At 36.0% G+C, this 18,887-nt stretch overlaps 2 protein-coding genes across 2 annotated transcripts in view; both read left to right on the top strand.

Annotated features, from left to right (window-relative positions):
• The window catches only part of LOC136814452 (uncharacterized), a 792,139-nt gene that overhangs the window by 543,243 nt on the left and 230,009 nt on the right, over positions 1 to 18,887 (top strand). The window lies entirely within an intron of this gene.
• Positions 13,738 to 17,175, top strand: LOC136814400 (putative ammonium transporter 3). The gene is made up of 5 exons (XM_067070940.1): positions 13,738 to 13,990; positions 14,109 to 14,699; positions 14,829 to 15,064; positions 15,647 to 16,391; positions 16,955 to 17,175. The coding sequence occupies exons 1-4, from the start codon at positions 13,774 to 13,776 to the stop codon at positions 15,902 to 15,904; spliced, it is 1,302 nt and encodes a 433-aa protein (XP_066927041.1). The 5' UTR covers positions 13,738 to 13,773; the 3' UTR covers positions 15,905 to 16,391; positions 16,955 to 17,175.

The following is an 18,887-nucleotide window of genomic DNA, read 5'->3' as shown; positions in this document are numbered from 1 at the left end:
ATAGCGTTCGAATATCAGAAAACGCTTGTTTAGTTCTCATTGGCTACCATATTTCAACAATTCTCTATTGCTACTTTGCCTAGTAATCAATGTTAAGAAGATACTGCGTATAAAATTTATCAGGGAAAGTTCTGCATTGTGACAGCCATCTTAAATAGGGTGAAATAGAAACCAATCCTAGTTAAGGCTCGGGCTCTTGCACTTGCGTACGCTATGCTTGCAAATCTTTTCTCCAAGCGCAGTAAGAATTGAAGCCATTAAGATATGATTGCAGCGCAAACAATGAAGAGACTGGTCCTCAGGAAGAAAGACTTTTTGAGTTTATAGCTATATACTTTCTCTTTATGGTGTTTCTGTGTATGTCTGTCTGTGTACCTAGTCAACCACTGTTAAATGCCTTCAGGGAGGTCCCTCCTAACTTGGAAAGCCAGAATTGGAGCTATTTCACCAAACCCCTGGAGCTTAAGTTATTTAAGCTACAGTATATGGCCCCCAAAACGGAGACGGCCCCCAAAACGGAGGTTTTCATTAAAATGAAGATTCTGACTTGTATATTTATCAGAATTAAACGATTTTTGTTTGTGCAAGAGCCCGAGCCTTAACTAGGATTGGTTTCTATTTCACCCTATTTAAGATGGCTGTCACAATGCAGAACTTTCCCTGATAAATTTTATACGCAGTATCTTCTTAACATTGATTACTAGGCAAAGTAGCAATAGAGAATTGTTGAAAGAATGATAACCAACCACTTAAAAATGAGCATGTTTTTGCTGGTTTGAGACGGATTCAAAATAACATATTTGCGTCTAAAGGAAATATTTTAACACCAAAATTAGATAAAAATTGCATATAACTCACTCTAGCTCCTTGAAAATTGAAAATAAGTTATGAAAACGGGGTATAGGAAACTTTCTACACCTAATGCCGTTCAGAAAATGCAAATACATCTGTGACTTTAGAGGCTGGGTAAAAGATATAGCATCTTGAAGGTCAACCGGTATTTTGGAGCCCTAGAATCAGCATTGACAAAACCGAAAATTCTAAATATGAGAAAAAGCAAAAAATCTTGGAATTCTATTCCTATCACCTTGAGTTAATAGTTTATAACAAAAAATTAACATCATATATAATTTCTTTCGCTGAATCAGCAAAAACGGCAAATTCTGTCATTTTTTTGCAAAATATGCTTTTTTTCTAAAACTTTCACAGCTTATTCCATACATGAATGGAACTTGATTAAGACGTTGTTAAATCAAAATTGTCATTTTGAAAATTTCTAAATTTTCAGTTTGGACTTTGCAATATCGAAAATCTTGAAATATTTCATAAAATTCATAAATTTTACATCCATTGGGTCGTAAATTTAAGGGAAAACACAAACATGTTCATAGTTTTTCCCCCTATTACCACTGGGCTTAATAATTTGATTTTAGCTACACCTCCGTTTTGGGGGCCCCAAACCTGCATTTTGACAACCAGGGGTATACTGTAAAAATTATATCAAATAAATTTATGCTCAAAACACTCTAAATCATATTTCAAAACTATGGTCAAAATTTTGTATTCATATCTTAAAGATACCTCGAGAAATCGCTAAAATTTCAAACCTCCGTTTTGGGGGCCATTTAGAAAAAAGCTACCTATCTTTAAGCGATTGAAAAATATTGTTAAAATTGAAAATTTTGAAAAAGAACTTCCAGGAAATAAAGTAGAGATGTTAAAGGTTTTCATGCAGGAAAAATTTTTGTAAAATCTCTTTTCCTCTAGATTTGAGAGAAATTTCAAATTTGATCGCCGTTTGTGGGGCCACATACTGTATCACATAAAAAACTGCATAAAAAGTGGGCATGTAAAGTTAAACAAATGTAAACAATCTTTTTTTCAGGTTTTTAAGATAGATTTACCTCAATGTATGACGTGCCGTTTGTTTCAAAATTATTTTCGTTTGGTTGTTAAAATAAGCAAAATTTTCGGCTTACAAAAGTTACGTTTTTCGGTTTTTAAAAGTCGTATTTTTCGGTTGTTAAACATCGTATTAAACAAATCCATCCATTGGGGCATGCTGATATACGCTTGTATAGACGGATTTTCTCGTATGGTAACATCTTTGTTTTGTGCATCTAATAATTATGCTTCAACTGCACTAACCGGTGAGTGAAGGTAGAGAGTCTATCACCATATTTCCCTAACACCCTGCCTGGAAGAGCTTGGGATTCGAACACAATCCATTATATACCGAGTTTATCGTTCTACATCTGCAATTTGAGTGTGGAGAGGTTTGGTATCCCTACAAGAGTGAGAGGAGACAAAGGTAGAATCCGTTTTGAGCAGGTTTGAAAGAAAAAAATATATGTATTTTTCAAATAATCTTTCATTGCACCTACGCGAAAAAATAACTTATCGTGTCCCCAAGCCTTGAGTAACTGTTTTTTTAACTAATGTTTTTTTTTTCTTTATTGAAATATAAACGCAGGGTACACTACGAACATGTACTACAAAATGCTACTAAACATTAATATAGTCCCTCCCTCCGCTAGAGGTTATATCGCCAGAAGTAATAGAGACTATGAAGAAAGGAAAAAGTAAAACGAGATGTGATGTGGAGAGAGCTATGAATGTAGTAGACTAAAATAGCACACCACCGAACCTTCCAGATTCATGGATATATTCAACGACAGAAAGGATTATAGTTTGATTTGAATTTGAACAAGCTTTCATCACAGTATAATAAAAGCCGACAAAAATAAGAAGGGTTTAGTGGGAGGAAAATAATACCTGAACAGAGATTGTCTCGCATGGGAATATATAACTATATAGAGCAGTGCAGAAAAAAGTGCTGAATATTTTCAACTGAGTCTAGCTCGACAACCACAAAAAGGGTCTAAAGTATCACGAAAACCATACCAAAATTTGTGCTCCTTGAAATGACTAAACCCTACCCGATGTCGATTCAGAAAGACTAAATCTTGATTGTCAGAAACATAAAAAACACGAGATTGTTTGGGTCTCGAAAATTTAAAAATTACAATCTTAAAGGTCTTAACAGAAGGTAGATTTCTTATATTACCGTTCAGGACATTCCACTGGGCTATGCAGTGAGGAAAAAACGCTCAGTTCGTAAATTAAGAGATGGTGATCAAAAGAAAGTTTGATATTTAGCCTGGAGTTAGTGAGAAATTGTTCAGTTTCGATCAAATAACATTGGTTTGCAAAAAAAACAGTTAAAAGTATCGGCCTTCTCAGAAACATCGCTCGCAAGGACGTTTCTTTCATCGCGAATGGGTGGAATTTTAGGGTTTTTTCGTATGTTTGGGAACTGCTTAAGGGTAGACCAGTATTTCTTACTCCCGATGTTTGGATCATTTAAAAAAATGCCAAGACGAGAAAAAAAGTTGTCCTTGGCAGCTTTAATGGCCAACCTGCACTCAACGAAATCCGACATATTGTCAAGTACATGGCCGTCTAAAGGATTTTGCCATTTTCTTCTTCATCAAATTTTTTCATTGCGATTCTTAAATTTTATTAGACTAACAGAAAATGTATAATATGTCAGTTTTGTGAACTACATCAAGTAAAAAATTATATTTTGTACGTGGCAAATATTAAAAATTCACTATGGTCAGAGCCCTTACCAAGGACACCTGTATAGCTATACAAGTGTCCTTGATTTAACAACCGAAAAAGATGATTTTTAACCCTTTAAGTGCCAATGTCGTATATATCAGACATGGGCTAGTAGGAGGAGGGCGAAGCCTTCCTGTAATGCCCAGTTTGAGTTAGAAATCGTCATTTTTGGTCTAACTCGTAGGAATCGGATTGGGCTTCATGGCCAGGCAAAAAAAAACCAAAAGTATTTTGAAACAAACGGCACGTCATATTAATGAACAAACAGTGAAGCACAAGTGAGGTAAATCTCATTTATGAAGAAAGTAAATTAAAAAAAAAAGTTTGTTTACATTGATTGACATTCAATTTTGGATTAAACTTTACAGATGCGTACGTTCAACCTTTTTGTACATTGTCGGCCCGGGGGGGGGGGGGTTACTTAGGCAAATGGAGGGTAAGGTATGTGCCGCCCTTAAGGGTTCCTTTTTTTGGACTTCCAAAGTCCCGCTAAGGGTCGGAAAATCATAAAATCAAATTCCAGTCCCACTAAGGGTCGGAAAAATAGGAAAAAATTTAAACTTTTTATCCCCTGAAAGATCAAAATTTGGTCAAATTTGTCCCGCGCTAAGGGTCGTAAATAAAATTCCCAAGATTTTCCTTTTTTTTTCTCTTTTTTAGTCCCGGTAAGGGTCCAAAGTTGAAAATTTGAGCTATTTTTTTCAAAGATTCAGGTTGCGGGGGCAAAAAAGGTCTTTGGTCTTAGTGACAGGTTGGTAATTTCTAACGCTCCAGCTGGAACGAAATAGTGATGGGATGGAGGATATGTGGTCCGTCTCTCCCATTTTATATGAAAGTTGGTTGTTTTTTTCTTACCAAGGGTGTTGTTAGGCTATTTTCTATTTGTTAGTTGGTTTCATCGGGACCTCTTCAGGATTGTTTTAAGCTTTTTAAAGAAAATGTTCTTTCAGTAGACACCTTTTCGAGAGTAGTCGCGCCGGCATTTTCTGTCCGCTTTATCCCACTAAAGCTGCGCCAGTCCTTTTTTCGCACCTATAGACAATAGCAATATACGTCAAAAAAGGATTGGGACGGTTTTAGTGGGATAAAGCGGACAAAAAAATATCCGCGCGACTACGGTCGAAAAGGTGTATCCATTTATTTCTTTGTCATGATTTTATAATAGTTCGACGGACGTCATTTGATTAAAATGTTCAGACAAAATGGACAGACATCTCGTTGATCTATCTTCGAGGTCATTACATTATCAGGTATTTATATGTCAGGAAGTCGGTGATGAATAGTAGTAGATTTCCGTTGCAAGACATGGCTTTTTTACCATTCTTCCGATTCTCGTTGACGAAAGGCCATTATATACCCGGGTGTACTAGGGTTGCGAGCTGACGAGGGGGGGGGGTGCCGCACGGCTTTCGAACTTTGGACCCTTACCGGGACTAAAAAGGAGAAAACAAAGGAACATTTTGGGAATTTTACGACCCTTAGCGGGACTTTGGGAGTCCAAAAAAGGCACTCTTAAGGGCGGCACATATCGTACCCTCCATTTGCCTAAGTACCCCCCCATAGGGGGGGTATACTACATATACTTTTCTAGCTTTCTTATAAGAACACACAAGTAAACAACATCATATAAGCAACTTTTTGAATAGAAATAAATGAAAACAACACCAAAACATTATACGGCGTAAGATTCTCAATCCCCTTTGGGATCAGCTTATGTAGGGCAATCGCCCACACACCTTAACAAATCCATCTCGGACGTTAAAGAGGCACTCACACTTCCGGTCTCATTCTATTGTCTTCAACATCACAACACCCTTATGTTCGATTTGCTTTTCTGGTATATACTGGAAGTGTGCTTATTTCTGTTTGTCTAAAGCTGCACCATTTATGAACTTTCGTTTTCTTATTGACAGGAAAATTGAATTTAACAGCCGAATAGATAATACGTTTTCGAAGTATTTTGAGCACTCTGGTGACAACAGCAACCTGAGCCGCACTGATGAGTCCTGACTAGGATGAAACACGTGCCTGCGGATAGATAATTAAGTTTCCAAACCTGATTTTTTATCTTAGGATCTACCTGGAGGTCCTATGAATCAACCTGTGTTCGTTTGTCCGTCCGTTCGTTCGTTACCAGTTTTTTTCGGGATTGGCTCATAGAATTTTAAATTTTTATGCACAAAGATACAAAAAGTTAATACCCAAAATTTGAAGTACGGTTTTCTGATTACCAGATCCGGAAATATATGCCAGCAAAAAGTGGTTTTTCCGGATTTTCTCGAGATTTTACCGATAAACCTTTTCCTGATCTTATGTGTATCGATGCGTATTAATACTACCATGAATGTGTCGAAAACAGTTTCCTAAGGAGACTTTCATATTAATTGTCAGGAGACATCTTTTATGAAAAGCTTTTACAAAATTTTTATAATTTTCATGACGTTAAAGTTATTGAGAATTGTTTTTTGCAAAAGTTGTTCATAAAAGATGTCTCATGACAATTAATAGGGACCTTTAGCATCTAGGACGGCAGATTTGAAAAAGTACGGCAGGATTGAACAAAAAGAAAGCCCATAGGGATTGATATCTGGATCACAGCTAGATTCTATTCTTTTCATATAAATTTTCTCATGAGATAGTGAGTTTTAATAGGATAATAAATAGATGTTTTCAAATCTCAAGATGACTTCAAAATTCTTTTTTGACGTCGTTTTTAGAACAAAGACGGTAAAGAAAGAGTACAATAGTTTTAAATGATATTAATCCCTCGAGAATTATAACGTCATTTTTTACAAAAAAACTTGACTGCATTTCAAATTTGTCCATGTCATATTAAATCTAGATAAAATGGTATAAAATTTGCCATTTGATTTTAAGATTTACTTCACGTCCTCATTCAAGTCGCCGTCCTAGATGGTAAAGGTCCCTAATATGACACTGAGAGAAACTTTGATTTGATTTTTTCCGGACACCCTGTAGTAATTCCCAAAATATAATGGAGCCCGATTTCGAATATTTTGCCAGAAAAATGAACCGGTATACCCTATTAAAATTCCCTATTCTCATGAGGAAATTGATATGAAAAGAATAGAACCTAGCTGCTATCCTTATATCAATCCCCTAAGGGCTTTTTTTTGTTCAATCTTGCCGTAATTTTCGTCGCCGTCCTAGATACTAAAGGTCCCTAACGGATTGAATTTAGTGGTTTTTTTGTTTTAGAGTGGTATATTTTTTGACTTGGAGATTCCATTTCATTGGCTGCACGTACGGTAGGTCGCTCACCTGAGTGCTGCGATGACAATTACTAATGTAATTCCTTTTGTTCGATCGCTTTATTTATGTTTCATTATAATTTGTAGTGTAACAATTGACAAATTTTTATGAATGGTTTCATTGTTTCTGTAGTTTGTCAATTGAGTTCTTGTCAATTTTATGTCATATGATATGCAGATGCGAGGACGAGACGGAGTTTTCATAAGATACTTTTATAATAATTGGTCATTTGAAGTAATAAAAATGACGCGTTCTTTAGAAAAAGTAACAAAATTACTGGTTAACGACCAACCAAATCAAATAAGAGCTTGTAAAAACTCCATCTCGTCCCATGATATGTGAATTTGTATTCTCTTTTCAGTTCTATTCAATGTCTCTAGGGAAAAGTTTCTAAATTATTCGATCACTGTGTAGCGTACAAATGTTATGTGATGTGTAACAAAGATGTTATATGCTGTTCAATCGAAACGGTGCGGTTCATCTTGCAGTGTTTTTTGTGAGTTTTTATAATGTGTCTGGTTTACTTTCTTGGTCTAAACTAAAGTCTGTTCCTAAAACTTTAGCAGTTTGTATATTTTATTCATACTCCAAGGAGAAATAATACAAATAAAAAGTTATCTGTTTTGGATATAATTTAAGCCAGTTATTTTAAGGCATTAGGCAGTTTTAAGGGATTCCCTTTTTATTCAAAATATTATTGCCAGTTGTAACTATGCACTGTTTAGAATGTTTTAGAGATAATTCCAAAACTGTAATTAAGAATTCTAACATACTCCTTAGGTAATAAGTTACAAACCCTTTAAGGGGTTTAAATAGGTAAATTTTTGCCATTATGGGTGATTTTATTTGTCACAATCACAATACATTCATGGGCCTATAAAAATACTTCCTCCTGCTTAGCAACCCCTGGGATGAGGGGGACTCAAGGTAAACGACCTACCTTACGTGCAGCCCTTATGGGTGATTCCTTTGTTCTTTTGCTATTTTCTTTTGTTCTAAAGTGACATAAAGACGCTTAACAAATCGAAGTACTTCCACTAACTGACAGGCCTAAATTCTACCAGTGCGAGGATGACAGAAATCTGAATTATTTTTAACGCCGTTAAATCAGCCAGACCAAAGGAAACCATGGCCTGAAATTTGGAACATAGCTTCCTCATGGGTCCAAGAGGGTTTTAGTACCTATTGAATCAAAATGCTATTATCTTATCTTTATGTGTTTCACAACCCCGGGGGGGGGGGGGGTTAAGTTGGCAAAATGGGTGCCGGGTATGTGTGAGTAATAAGGGCCTCTTTTTCACACCTCTTGAAAGTGGTACAAAAGCCACTAAAAGTTAATTGAGTCTCTGTAAGGGTTCCATGATTACCAAAATCAAAAATCGACTCTCTCAAATTGTATTCTTGAAATTTGGACTCAATTTTGAAAATTTGGGAAAAAGTCCCTCTAAAGGGTGGCAAAAACATCAACAAATGGACAACATTTTCGAAATTCATTTTCTCTAAGGTTGTTGTTATGATGATTATTGCAATTAAAGTCCCATACACGCTATTTTTTATAAGAATGGTGTAAATCCATTTCATCATGGATATTCTTAACTTTTTTGGGAAGATCACCTTAAAACATTCTTACAGCATTCGTAGGTTAGGATCCTAATTCAGACTAGATTTAACATTTAGTACATACGTCTCAAGCATAAAATGGCATTTTTGTGAAAGAACTGAGCCTTACTTGAGGGTAATTAACAATTTATAATCGAAAATGATCTAAAAGTGACATTCTTAGCTTGAGTAGCAAAATTCCATGTGGGTGATATTCTTAGCATTATTCTTAATAGACCTTATCGGAGTTTTTAATTTTTCTAAAAAAGCGATGCATTGTGGGATTCGAGTGTATTACAATAGAATTCCCTCGAGGAATTCCTGAGAGATTTCTATTGTAATACACTCGAAACAATCCCACAATGCATTGATTTTTTAGAAAAATTAAAAACTCTGATTTATTGATCATTTTCATCATGGACATTCTTATAAAGTGTATTCTTATAAAAGAAAAGTGCGTAAAGAAAATCGCTAAGAATGATAATCACCAAGGCCAAATTCTTCACCGCATCATTAACAAAAACCAAAATGAGAATTACCTCAAATCTTCAGTATAATGCCTCTCTAATTGTACTATAATTTTACTAAAATCTGACATCTATTAACAATAGCACCGATTATCGCTTTTAATTTTTTTTCTAAATTGATCACACGCAAGTATTATACACGGACAATTAGACCCAGCTTCTATTACGGAGCCACATAAATCACTTAAAATGTTAATTTGACTTGATGAGTCAAATATGCTAGAACAAAATTAGAAGCGTCTTCCCCAGGGTCCGAAGTGAGAGGACCAAGTACTTCACTGGAGAAAGTTGACATAACCCTTCATGGTTAGGTAAAGAAAAAAGTTATTGTATTTGGATGGACTGAAGATATCTAAATTTAAGTTAAAAGACCTTATCGGAGTTTTAGATTTTTCTAAAAAAGCGATGCATCGTGGGATTGTTTCGAGTGTATTACAATAGAATTCCCTCGAGGAATTCCTAAGAGATTTCTATTGTAATACACTCGAAACAATCCCACAATGCATCGCTTTTTTAGAAAAATCAAAAACTCCGATAAGGTCTATTTTTAAAAAGGTTTTTAAATGTATATATTCACTACATTAAGGTAAGCTTGCTAGCAAAAAAGAAAGAAACAGGACCGATGCACTTCTCCTCGGATAGAGGTCGAGTTGACGTGTCTTTTTTCTTAAATGCTACCAATAGATTTTTGAAATTTACATTGTATGCACCATGTATAACCTATACTAGACGTCACCCGCGTTTTTCCTATGTAATTAACGGGATGAGGTGGTCGTTAACACCATGTACAACATGACGTGTATTTCTTTTAGAAGCATTCTTTTGGAATGACGTTAGCTAGTAACTTTCCTTCCTGCAGTCGAAAATTCCTCGGTTTTATCTACCAAAGGCTAAATTGGACCGATTTTCCTCTTTTCGTGACGATTTTGTCCTAGGTTGAGACATGAATTATCAAAAGGTATTTTGAAAATCCTAATTGATATTGTCAACGTAACTTAAGATTTTCATCGTCCAATTGATTAGTTTATGCTTTTGTTATCTTAATGTGATATTCAGAATGAGGCTTTATGGTGGACCATATGCAACAGGAAAATAGAGAGAGAATGTTATAATTACATACAAATGCAAAACCCATTTCCAATTTTCTAAAATAGGATAATCCCGTATGACCATCCCCCTTTTAATACCTACCAGTTTGAAATCAGAGATGACGTTTAAATTGAGCTTTTTGTATGGGACTACAGGGACTGCCGTTTTAATTCATCGATCAATCCAATCAAAGAAACAATACCTTCACTAATTACACCTTCCTCGTTAAAACAGAGTATGATTCCATTATGGTGTAATTGTTTTATAAGCATATCGAATCATACCAACAACTCAATCAATCAACGAATCAATTGTCGTTTTAAATTACCAAATATTTTGCTCATAAATTTTTCAATATCACCAATATCGCCTGATTGGTGAGTTCTGTTATAAACTGGAGCTTTGGTATCCAAATTCAATATATTAGAGGGAGATTTCTTAAAGGCTAAGAACTGAATATGGAAAACAGATCTTTAGAAAAAAAATCGTTGTAAATGAGTGATATAGTAAAAAGATAAGAGGATTTTCTTGACCGAATCTCATCATGATTTTGGTACAAGCTATAATGCTAAGCTTATATACACCTCCTATCAAAACTTGGTTTCCATCTTCAAAAGGTTAAGTAAGACCCGTATATGGTTCTAACATGAACATATAAACGACTGAATGTCTATCTTCTATTGTGTCTTTGAAGCAAGCTTTGTTGCCGCTTGTAATTAAAACATTACTCGTAATTCACAAAAGAATTATTCTCAGTTTGCAATATATAACGCTGTAATTCAGAATTTCAATTGCGTGTATACTTTTGAATCACTTTTGTCACTCCAATTAGTTTTTTATGACTTGAAGAAAAAAAAATAGTTTGCTAAAGTTGAGAGCATGTGTGTTACGAATATTATAATTTGAACCCCATACTCTCAAATATTATTTCATACTTTTGAGTCATAATTTAGAAATATTAGTCGGAGTTTTGACTACTCTCGGGTACTTAATAGCCGTCCCCCCCGCTAATTAATTCTTCGAAAATTTTCCACCCAGGACATTCTTATTCCAACCCCCCCGCTTATTAATTTTTGGGAAAATATTTTTTAAAGTTCCCTTTTTTGTCCTAATTCAGCTGTATTAGCCTCCTTTTCAAAAATTTTCCAACCAGGACATTTTTATTCCAACCCCCCCGCTTATTAAGTTTTGAAATTTTTTCCAACCCCCCCGCTTATTCCAACCCCCCGGCTATTAGGTACCCGAGAGTAAGCTGACGATGATTTTACCTCTGTTATCTTTGTTATGATAAAGACAAAAGACTTGAACGAGAGTAGAACAACAGTTCTTGTCAGTTCTTATCGATTTTCCTTTTAATCAAGAGTCGTAAGCTCTATTGTCCTTGTCCAACTCTGGTTGGGCTATATTGCATTTTCATGTTCTTATCGATTTTCCTTTATTAATACTCGTAAGCTCTATTGTTTTAAAAGGAGAGTAGGAGGAACCTTTAAAACAAAAGATTTTAGGAAGCATAAACAAAAGATGCATGCAATAAACAAAAGGTTTTGTGGTTTTAAATACGGATGACTGGAGAAAAAATCTCGAAACAGTGCCAAGCAGTGTTGTTATTTAGTGAGACGAATGCAGTTATTGGTTATAACCATTACAACAAATATGTTTTTACGGATTTCGAGTGATATATGGATATCAATATACACCCCCTTCTCACAGACCCGGTAGGATTTCATCAGCCAGTGGGGGTAAAAGTAACGGTCTGAAACTCGATGGAGGTATTAATATATAATATTTTGCAGTGAGGATTGGTTTATTTGATTATTTTCAGTGGGGACAAAAATGGGAGAATGATTTTCAAATGGGGACGATATTCTGGCCAATTTTTCCAGTGGGGCTGAGTGTCAATATCAACAAATCACAGGTAACTTTGAAAATATCAATAAAAAACAACCAATGGGAAGCCTTAAGCAAAATCAATTGACATGTTATGATAGATCTCGTGAACCTACAGGGTAATAAACCAGTGTATTCATCCATCATAAATCTCTTTGTTTGACTTTTGATGGATTTAATTAAGGAAACCTTCCAGTGTAAACGCACCCTATAATTCTAAATATCAGTAATCGCCTAAGTAAACTAGCCGATAAACCACAATTAACAAATCTCTCACGTCAGTTTTTTGGAAAAAATGGGGAAATCTGTAAATCAAATTTTTCCACTGATAGCTACATTCACTGTAGACTAGTAAACCACGTCGTTGTCTTTCGCTGCAGATTAAATTTGCAATGGGATCTATGTCTATAATGTTCACTGAATTCCAATCCACTCTCCCTCTGCAATTTCTATGTTTTACAAGAGCTCTTTATTATAAGCACTATTCCTGCGTTCCTGTGTCCAAGAGGAAAGACAGACGCTTGCTAGTCTACATTCACTGCCGCGATCCCCTTTTCAGAAATTAAACGATCAACCCTTTGTTTTGAAGTTTCGATAAAAGTTCAACTTTAGGCGAGGGTCCTGTGGCCTGAGTTTTGATTCAAATTCCTCTGAATTGTAGCCTGATCACACACGTAGTTTTTTAAAAACGTAAAAACTTTATATAAAAAGTGATTACCGTTTAAGTCTCACTGGTATTTTCGTAGTCAGTTAGCAAACCTTTCAATACTTGAAATTTACTGGACTTCTTTAACATGCTACAGAATATTCTTCCATATATAGTATTTGAGTTTCGTCTGGCGGTGAGATACTAAAAAACCTAAAAAAGCCTCTGATTACATTTTTCTCATGACAATTATCTGTTTATGCAATTTTCTGTTCCGACTAAACAGTTAATTGAAGAGGTCTGGTAATCAATCAGCTTGCTCATTTGAGTTAATTACTGTAAATAGAAATTCAATTAAAGACCTTGTTTTGAAACCATTCAGAGTCGCCCTTTCGTTTCTATTTCGCTTGTTATTAACGAAACAATACATACCAATCTGCAATTGATTGTGTCTTTCTTTCTGCTTCTCATTAGTATAAAAGCCTAATTCATCGTGATTTTTTTTGTTAGTCGGTGGTAGAAGATTTTTGACCGACGAGGGATATAAGATACTTATTCTTTGAATATCTCACATCAGAGAAAAATAATCAACACATAAAGAATCATGACGAATGTTACTGTTGAAAGTCCTTTTGGAGGGGATCCTGGGAGTGAGGCTGTCGATGCATTATGGGTAATGATGGCAACTTTCATCATCTTCACTATGCAGTCAGGTTTTGGTTTACTAGAATCAGGTAAAAGAATTAAAGGTGTAACTAAATTACTTTCCCTAGATATCAAAAGATTTACCGTCTAGCCTGGGGTATATACAAATACCATGCTCTGATGCAAGAATGTCAATGATAATCTTCGCTTAGCTCAGTAAAACTTGTACTTGAGGTTGCACTGTCCTTCCAATTCGTTCGAGTATATTTACTATACACCAGTAGCTCTGTGTGTCGCAAGCACAAACTGGCAGATTTTCCTTTCCTAAGATTGTGATAATGTCCGGGATAGAGCCTGTCCCGTTCGTTGGGGGGGGGGGCTCTATCCCTCTATCTCTCCCATACGCTTTGATGATCCAGGTTGTTTACTAATTTCTTTTTCCTTTTCCCAGGAATCGTTTCAAGAAAGAGCGAGTCGAATGTGATGGTGAAAAATGTTCTCGATGTCTGTCTTGGTGGAATGACCTTCTGGTTGTTTGGTTTCGGTTTCATTTTCGGACCTGATTCTAGTGACAATGTGAATAAATTCAGTGGAACAGGACATTGGGCAGTTACTGTAGATGTGGAAAATGAAGCAGCTACTTATACGCAAATGTTTTTTCATCTGTCGTTCTCCACGGCTGCTACCACTATCGTCTCAGGTTGGTTCTGAATTACATTATTTTGAAAAGGTTTCAGTTACCGTTAATGTAATATTAATTGATTTTTAATATTGAAATTTCGACGCACAATTTGTAAATCCTTGCTTTTTTGTCTCAGGTGCTGTAGCAGAACGGGTCCATTTACCTGCATATATGATTTTCGCCGCCATCAACACAGGGCTTATCTATGTTTTTCCTGCGCATTGGGCGTGGGGTGGTGGTTGGTTGAGTCAAGAAGCTTTCTTTGATTTTGCTGGCTCATCAGTGGTTCATATGGCGGGGGGTATCGCCGCCCTTGTTGCCGCCATTATTATGGGTCCACGCCACAACCGCTTCACTCCAAAGGAAGGGGAGGAAGATCTGTACGATATGTCAAGTCCAACAAATATCATCCTTGGAACATTCTTTTTGTGGTGGGGATGGATTGGATTCAACTGTGGCTCCACCTTCGCTGTCACTGGAGGTGGTTGGAAAATTGCCAGTAAAACAGCAGTTGTTACGATGAATGGAGCTATGGCTGGAGGATTATCAGCTGTGCTTTTGTCAGGTGTTCTTTACTTAACACGAAGACGAAGATACATCCTTGATATTGCTTATTTAGCATCTGGTATTTTGGGCGGATTGGTTGGCGTGACTGCATGCGCCCCTATTATTCGACCCTGGGAAGGTCTTCTTCTTGGATTTATCGGGGGATTGATTGCTAATGGAGGTAAGAAGCTTAACTTATGCTTTTATTCAGACATATCGAGTTCCCGGATAGTTTCAAAAAAGATTTCAATTCTCTAAGACAATAACTATTCTTTCCTGGTTTAACTATATGAAAAACATTCTGTTTTAGCCAACGAACTTGTTCTCAAATTGAAGATTGACGATCCAGTTGGTGCATTTGGAGTTCATTATGCTGCTGGGTTATGGTCGATGATCGCTACTGGTCTCTTTGCCGAGAAAATCCCTGGAATTGGTTTGGCTCCAGAAGATGGGGCGTTCAAGGGTGGCAATGGTAACTTATTGGCGTGGAATCTTGCCGGAGCATTAGCAATTACTTGTTGGAGTGGTGGTTTAGCTGCAGTCGTGGTATGTATAGTCTTGATTTATTATATGCTATATATAAGGAACGAATACGACTGTAACTTTCCAACACATATTTTGACCATGTCATTTGCAGTGTAGTCCTCTCTCCCTAATTCGAATTTAATGGGAGAATATTTATTCTTCAAATTAGAGGAATATTCCAATTATAGAGAACATTTTACACTAGTTTCTAGATCAGGGCTTATTGGCTTATTTTCTAGTTCGAATTATAGAGGTTCGAATGAGGGTGTATTGAGTGTACATGTTTATGGTTAGAAACAGTCCATCGCAATTTTTTTTTTTTGCTCGTATTCCAAATATTGGAAAATCAATAGGCAATGCTATCGTCCGTATAATATATTATTATGATATAACATATTTTGTATATTATAAAACGTAATATGTTGCGCGGCGGATATAGTCTGTTTTGAAACAGCTACCCCCAAAAAACTCTCGTCTTCACGTTTGTTCCTCTTAGATGAAACTCGTCGTAGACTATAGCATAGACTAGGAAGTCATATAAGAAAAATCAAAGAGACATGGTGGCAAACAATAATTTTAGCTATATTTCTTCTTTCATTTCAGTTCTTGATATTGAAATACACAATCGGAATCCGTATGTCATTGGATCACGAGATAAAAGGATCAGACGAAGTCGATCATAACATCAAAGACGCATTACCACCCACTGAACGTAAACGAAAACATACTCTGGGTAGATATGTTGAAAAGAAATTGAGTGTTGTCAGCAGAAAATTTAGCAGTTCTAATGGAAGTAAGGGAATGAATATGGAGCCTGTACGAAAAAATAATAATGTCATTTCTGAAGTACCAGAGGTCTGAGGAGACTGTCAACCAATAGATTTTCTGATTACATACACGTGTTTCATTTAAAAATATCTAGCACTCTTATAAATTCATGATATTCATGACGTAATATTTTCTACGGAAATACCCCGGTTTTAGCCAGTGGTGGCAAATTTACAGTAGACAAAAGTTGCATAAAATTTGCCACTAATGGCAAAAACTGGGGTCTTTCCGTAAAAAACCGAATATCATGCATAGAAGAACGGCGAAAGTGATCTAAAGGTCAAATAGGAGTTAAAATCCACTCTCTATGGCATGGATATGGGTATCCTACTCTTGTCTCCCGAATAGACGGGGGGTCCAAATAAGCAGGGGCGTAGGAAAATTTTCTAAATTCTAGTAAGCCGCCCCCCCCTCCGGTGGAATAAGAGGGGGGGCTAATTTGAAGACAGAATTTTTAACAAGTTTAAGGTCTATCTACACTGTAATAAAATATTGAATTATTCGAATTTAATTTGCGGGGGTCTTAACCCTATTTGTACTAGGGGGGGGGGCTCTTTCTGTTCGGAAGTCAAACTATTGGTAATAGCTCCTGAAATAATAGAGCTTTTGCCGTGAAATTTTCTGTAAATTCCTAACTTTTATTTTGCTTCAAAATAAAATAAAATTTGACACCTAAATATTTTCACACCTTGAGCATGATGACATTTCTGACAGTAAGGTGTCACAAAAATTGACACTTTTCCAATACAAATTTATTTTTAATGTCAAATATATCGTTTAAACCGTAATTTATTGAATATTTAGGATAAAATAAGCATTTTAAACTCAGGCAACTTTTTTCTAAAGCCTTTGTTAGAATACAATAGCTATTTATAAGAACAATGGAAAATTTCGGTTTTTGCTCACTTTGGGCATGATGAGTGACGTCATCAAAAAATTTTTTTGTCAAAAGTTACCTTACGTGACAAGGATCTTGTGTGCCAAGTTTCATCCAAAAAGACCCACTAGATCAAAAGTTAAGGGGTGGTACAGGAAAAGCCCCCCCCTAGTTCTGAACCGCCCCTAAAAGCCTAGTATGAATAGGGTTAATAAAGAGGGGGAATGGATTTTCTTCTCTTAACAATTAGCGGGGGGCGTCTATTTGGGAGACAAGAGTACGTTACAGGGATAACAAAGATTTTTCCATTTTATAAATAATGATAACTTTACTAAGGACACATTGTAGATAAAGTTTTGTATATAAATTTGATCAATGAAATAAAATTTCTTAACAATCGAAAAAATACCCCGTATTGGATAAAATACACAGCAGTGGGTGGTCACTTTCAATAAAAAACACGGTAAACAAAAATGGGTGGATTATTGAGGGCGCAGACTTTGTACCCAAGATGACTTTTCAGATCTTCTTGAGCCATTTTCAGTGTTCTGGAAAGTTTTAGTATACTGTAGTCACTGATTATTTTGTCTGAATTTTTACGCCTTGCAGTGGATTCTTCTAGCAAGAGTTCTGAAGGTTTCAATTCTCAAGTGTATAGCTCTTGATGTCAGGTACGACAGGTAGTTAACTTTATTAGTAACGAATGGTTTCACAACAAATCGTCTGGTATGTTAGTAATGGATTTGTACTGGTCTTCACTAATGTGGCATGTTTAGATTGTCAGTCGGTGTGGACTATGGATCGAAACGTGTCTCTCCCAATGTTTAGTTCTTTCATAATGGTTCTTAAACGACGAGTTTAGCCAATTAGATGGATTTATGTCAGCAGCGTCTTTGTAGTTATGGAAAGTGTATCTCTTTCTGGTCTACAGATTTCTTATTTCAATCTAATTAAGGTCGACAATATGCTATCTGACCCCAGGGGGCACTCAAGGTAAACGAACTACTGTACGTGCCGCTCTTAAGGGTCATTCTTCCAAGCTTCTCAAATTGTACTGTAGTAAGAGTCGAAAATGGGGCTGCTGTTTCTGCCTACCCAGCCATTATTGTAATTTCGTTTGAATTTTTGTAATGAAAATTTAGCACATCAAATAACCAAGAAAAAACATTGTGTCTGGTTCTTTGCATTTGCAACGGGTCTGCAACAAATTATACAGGCATTTAAAAACTTTTCAAGACACTTGTTAAATCAGAAACGCGTAAAAAATTATAAGGCGTGCAAAAATTAGGGTGCACCAAAAATTAGGGTGCACTAAAAATTAGAAGACGCGCAAAGGCGTGCAATTTAACAGACTCCTTTAAAGTACAGCTTGCAGTTAGTTTAATACTATTTGTGCAGCAATCAGCTGCAATCAGTCATGATTTTATCGCTTTTTTCTTTGAAGTCCAAGATTTTCCAATCGCAAAGTTTGATGGTTATTCTTTCAGAAAATGAAGTAAATGGCTAATCCGTTTCTGAATTGCTACCTGGTTTATATACTATGACGATTTGATGTGTACTCTTGGATTATGTTTACTGTTGTTATCTTTATATAAGGGGGGGGGCACACCTCCGTCCAACTTAGTCTCCTGGAAGTTCATGGTCTTAGGATAGATCCTTGAAATTTCACAACTTTCCCAACTTTTAGTCCCAGATGAGGAGTATGTGCGGACGGGATCTCCGAAAACCGACCTTTAAAGATAATTTTTTACCATTTTTTCTCTCGAAATAGAATTTTTTTTCTAAAAATCGTGAATTTCCCACCCTTATAGAAACTAGTTTAAATCCTTTCCGACCCTTAGAGGGACTTTCGAGGGTAAAAAAACCGACCTTTACCACCATCCGCACATACCCACATACCCAGCAACCGTTTTTGTCTAAGTACCTAAGCCCCACCCCTGGGTTTTTAGTTTAGCATCACTTTTCAGAAAAACTTTTCTTTCCTGTATACTCGAAAATTTGATTGAAACTTTATAAAATTGAATATCTTTATTCAACAAATTAAGGTATGGTTCTCAAATGTTAACAAAACAAAAAGTACTAAATTTTTGTTTTAAAAACACGGACCTATTCAAATTGATGCATTGGCTTGATATAGCA

The sequence above is a fragment of the Clytia hemisphaerica genome, unplaced genomic scaffold (genome assembly GCF_902728285.1).
Source record: "Clytia hemisphaerica strain Z4C2 unplaced genomic scaffold, Clytia hemisphaerica genome assembly, whole genome shotgun sequence".
In the NCBI taxonomy this organism is placed as follows: Eukaryota; Metazoa; Cnidaria; class Hydrozoa; order Leptothecata; family Clytiidae; genus Clytia; species Clytia hemisphaerica.
This window is presented reverse-complemented; position numbering and strand designations above follow the sequence as displayed.

Coding starts and splice junctions, on each gene's coding strand:
- LOC136814400 (XM_067070940.1), top strand. CDS start 13,774: ATGGTGAAAAATGTTCTCGATGTCTGTCTTGGTGGAATGACCTTCTGG. Junction 13,991..14,108: donor TGCTACCACTATCGTCTCAG/GTTGGTTCTGAA, acceptor TTTTTGTCTCAG/GTGCTGTAGCAGAACGGGTC. Junction 14,700..14,828: donor GGGATTGATTGCTAATGGAG/GTAAGAAGCTTA, acceptor ATTCTGTTTTAG/CCAACGAACTTGTTCTCAAA.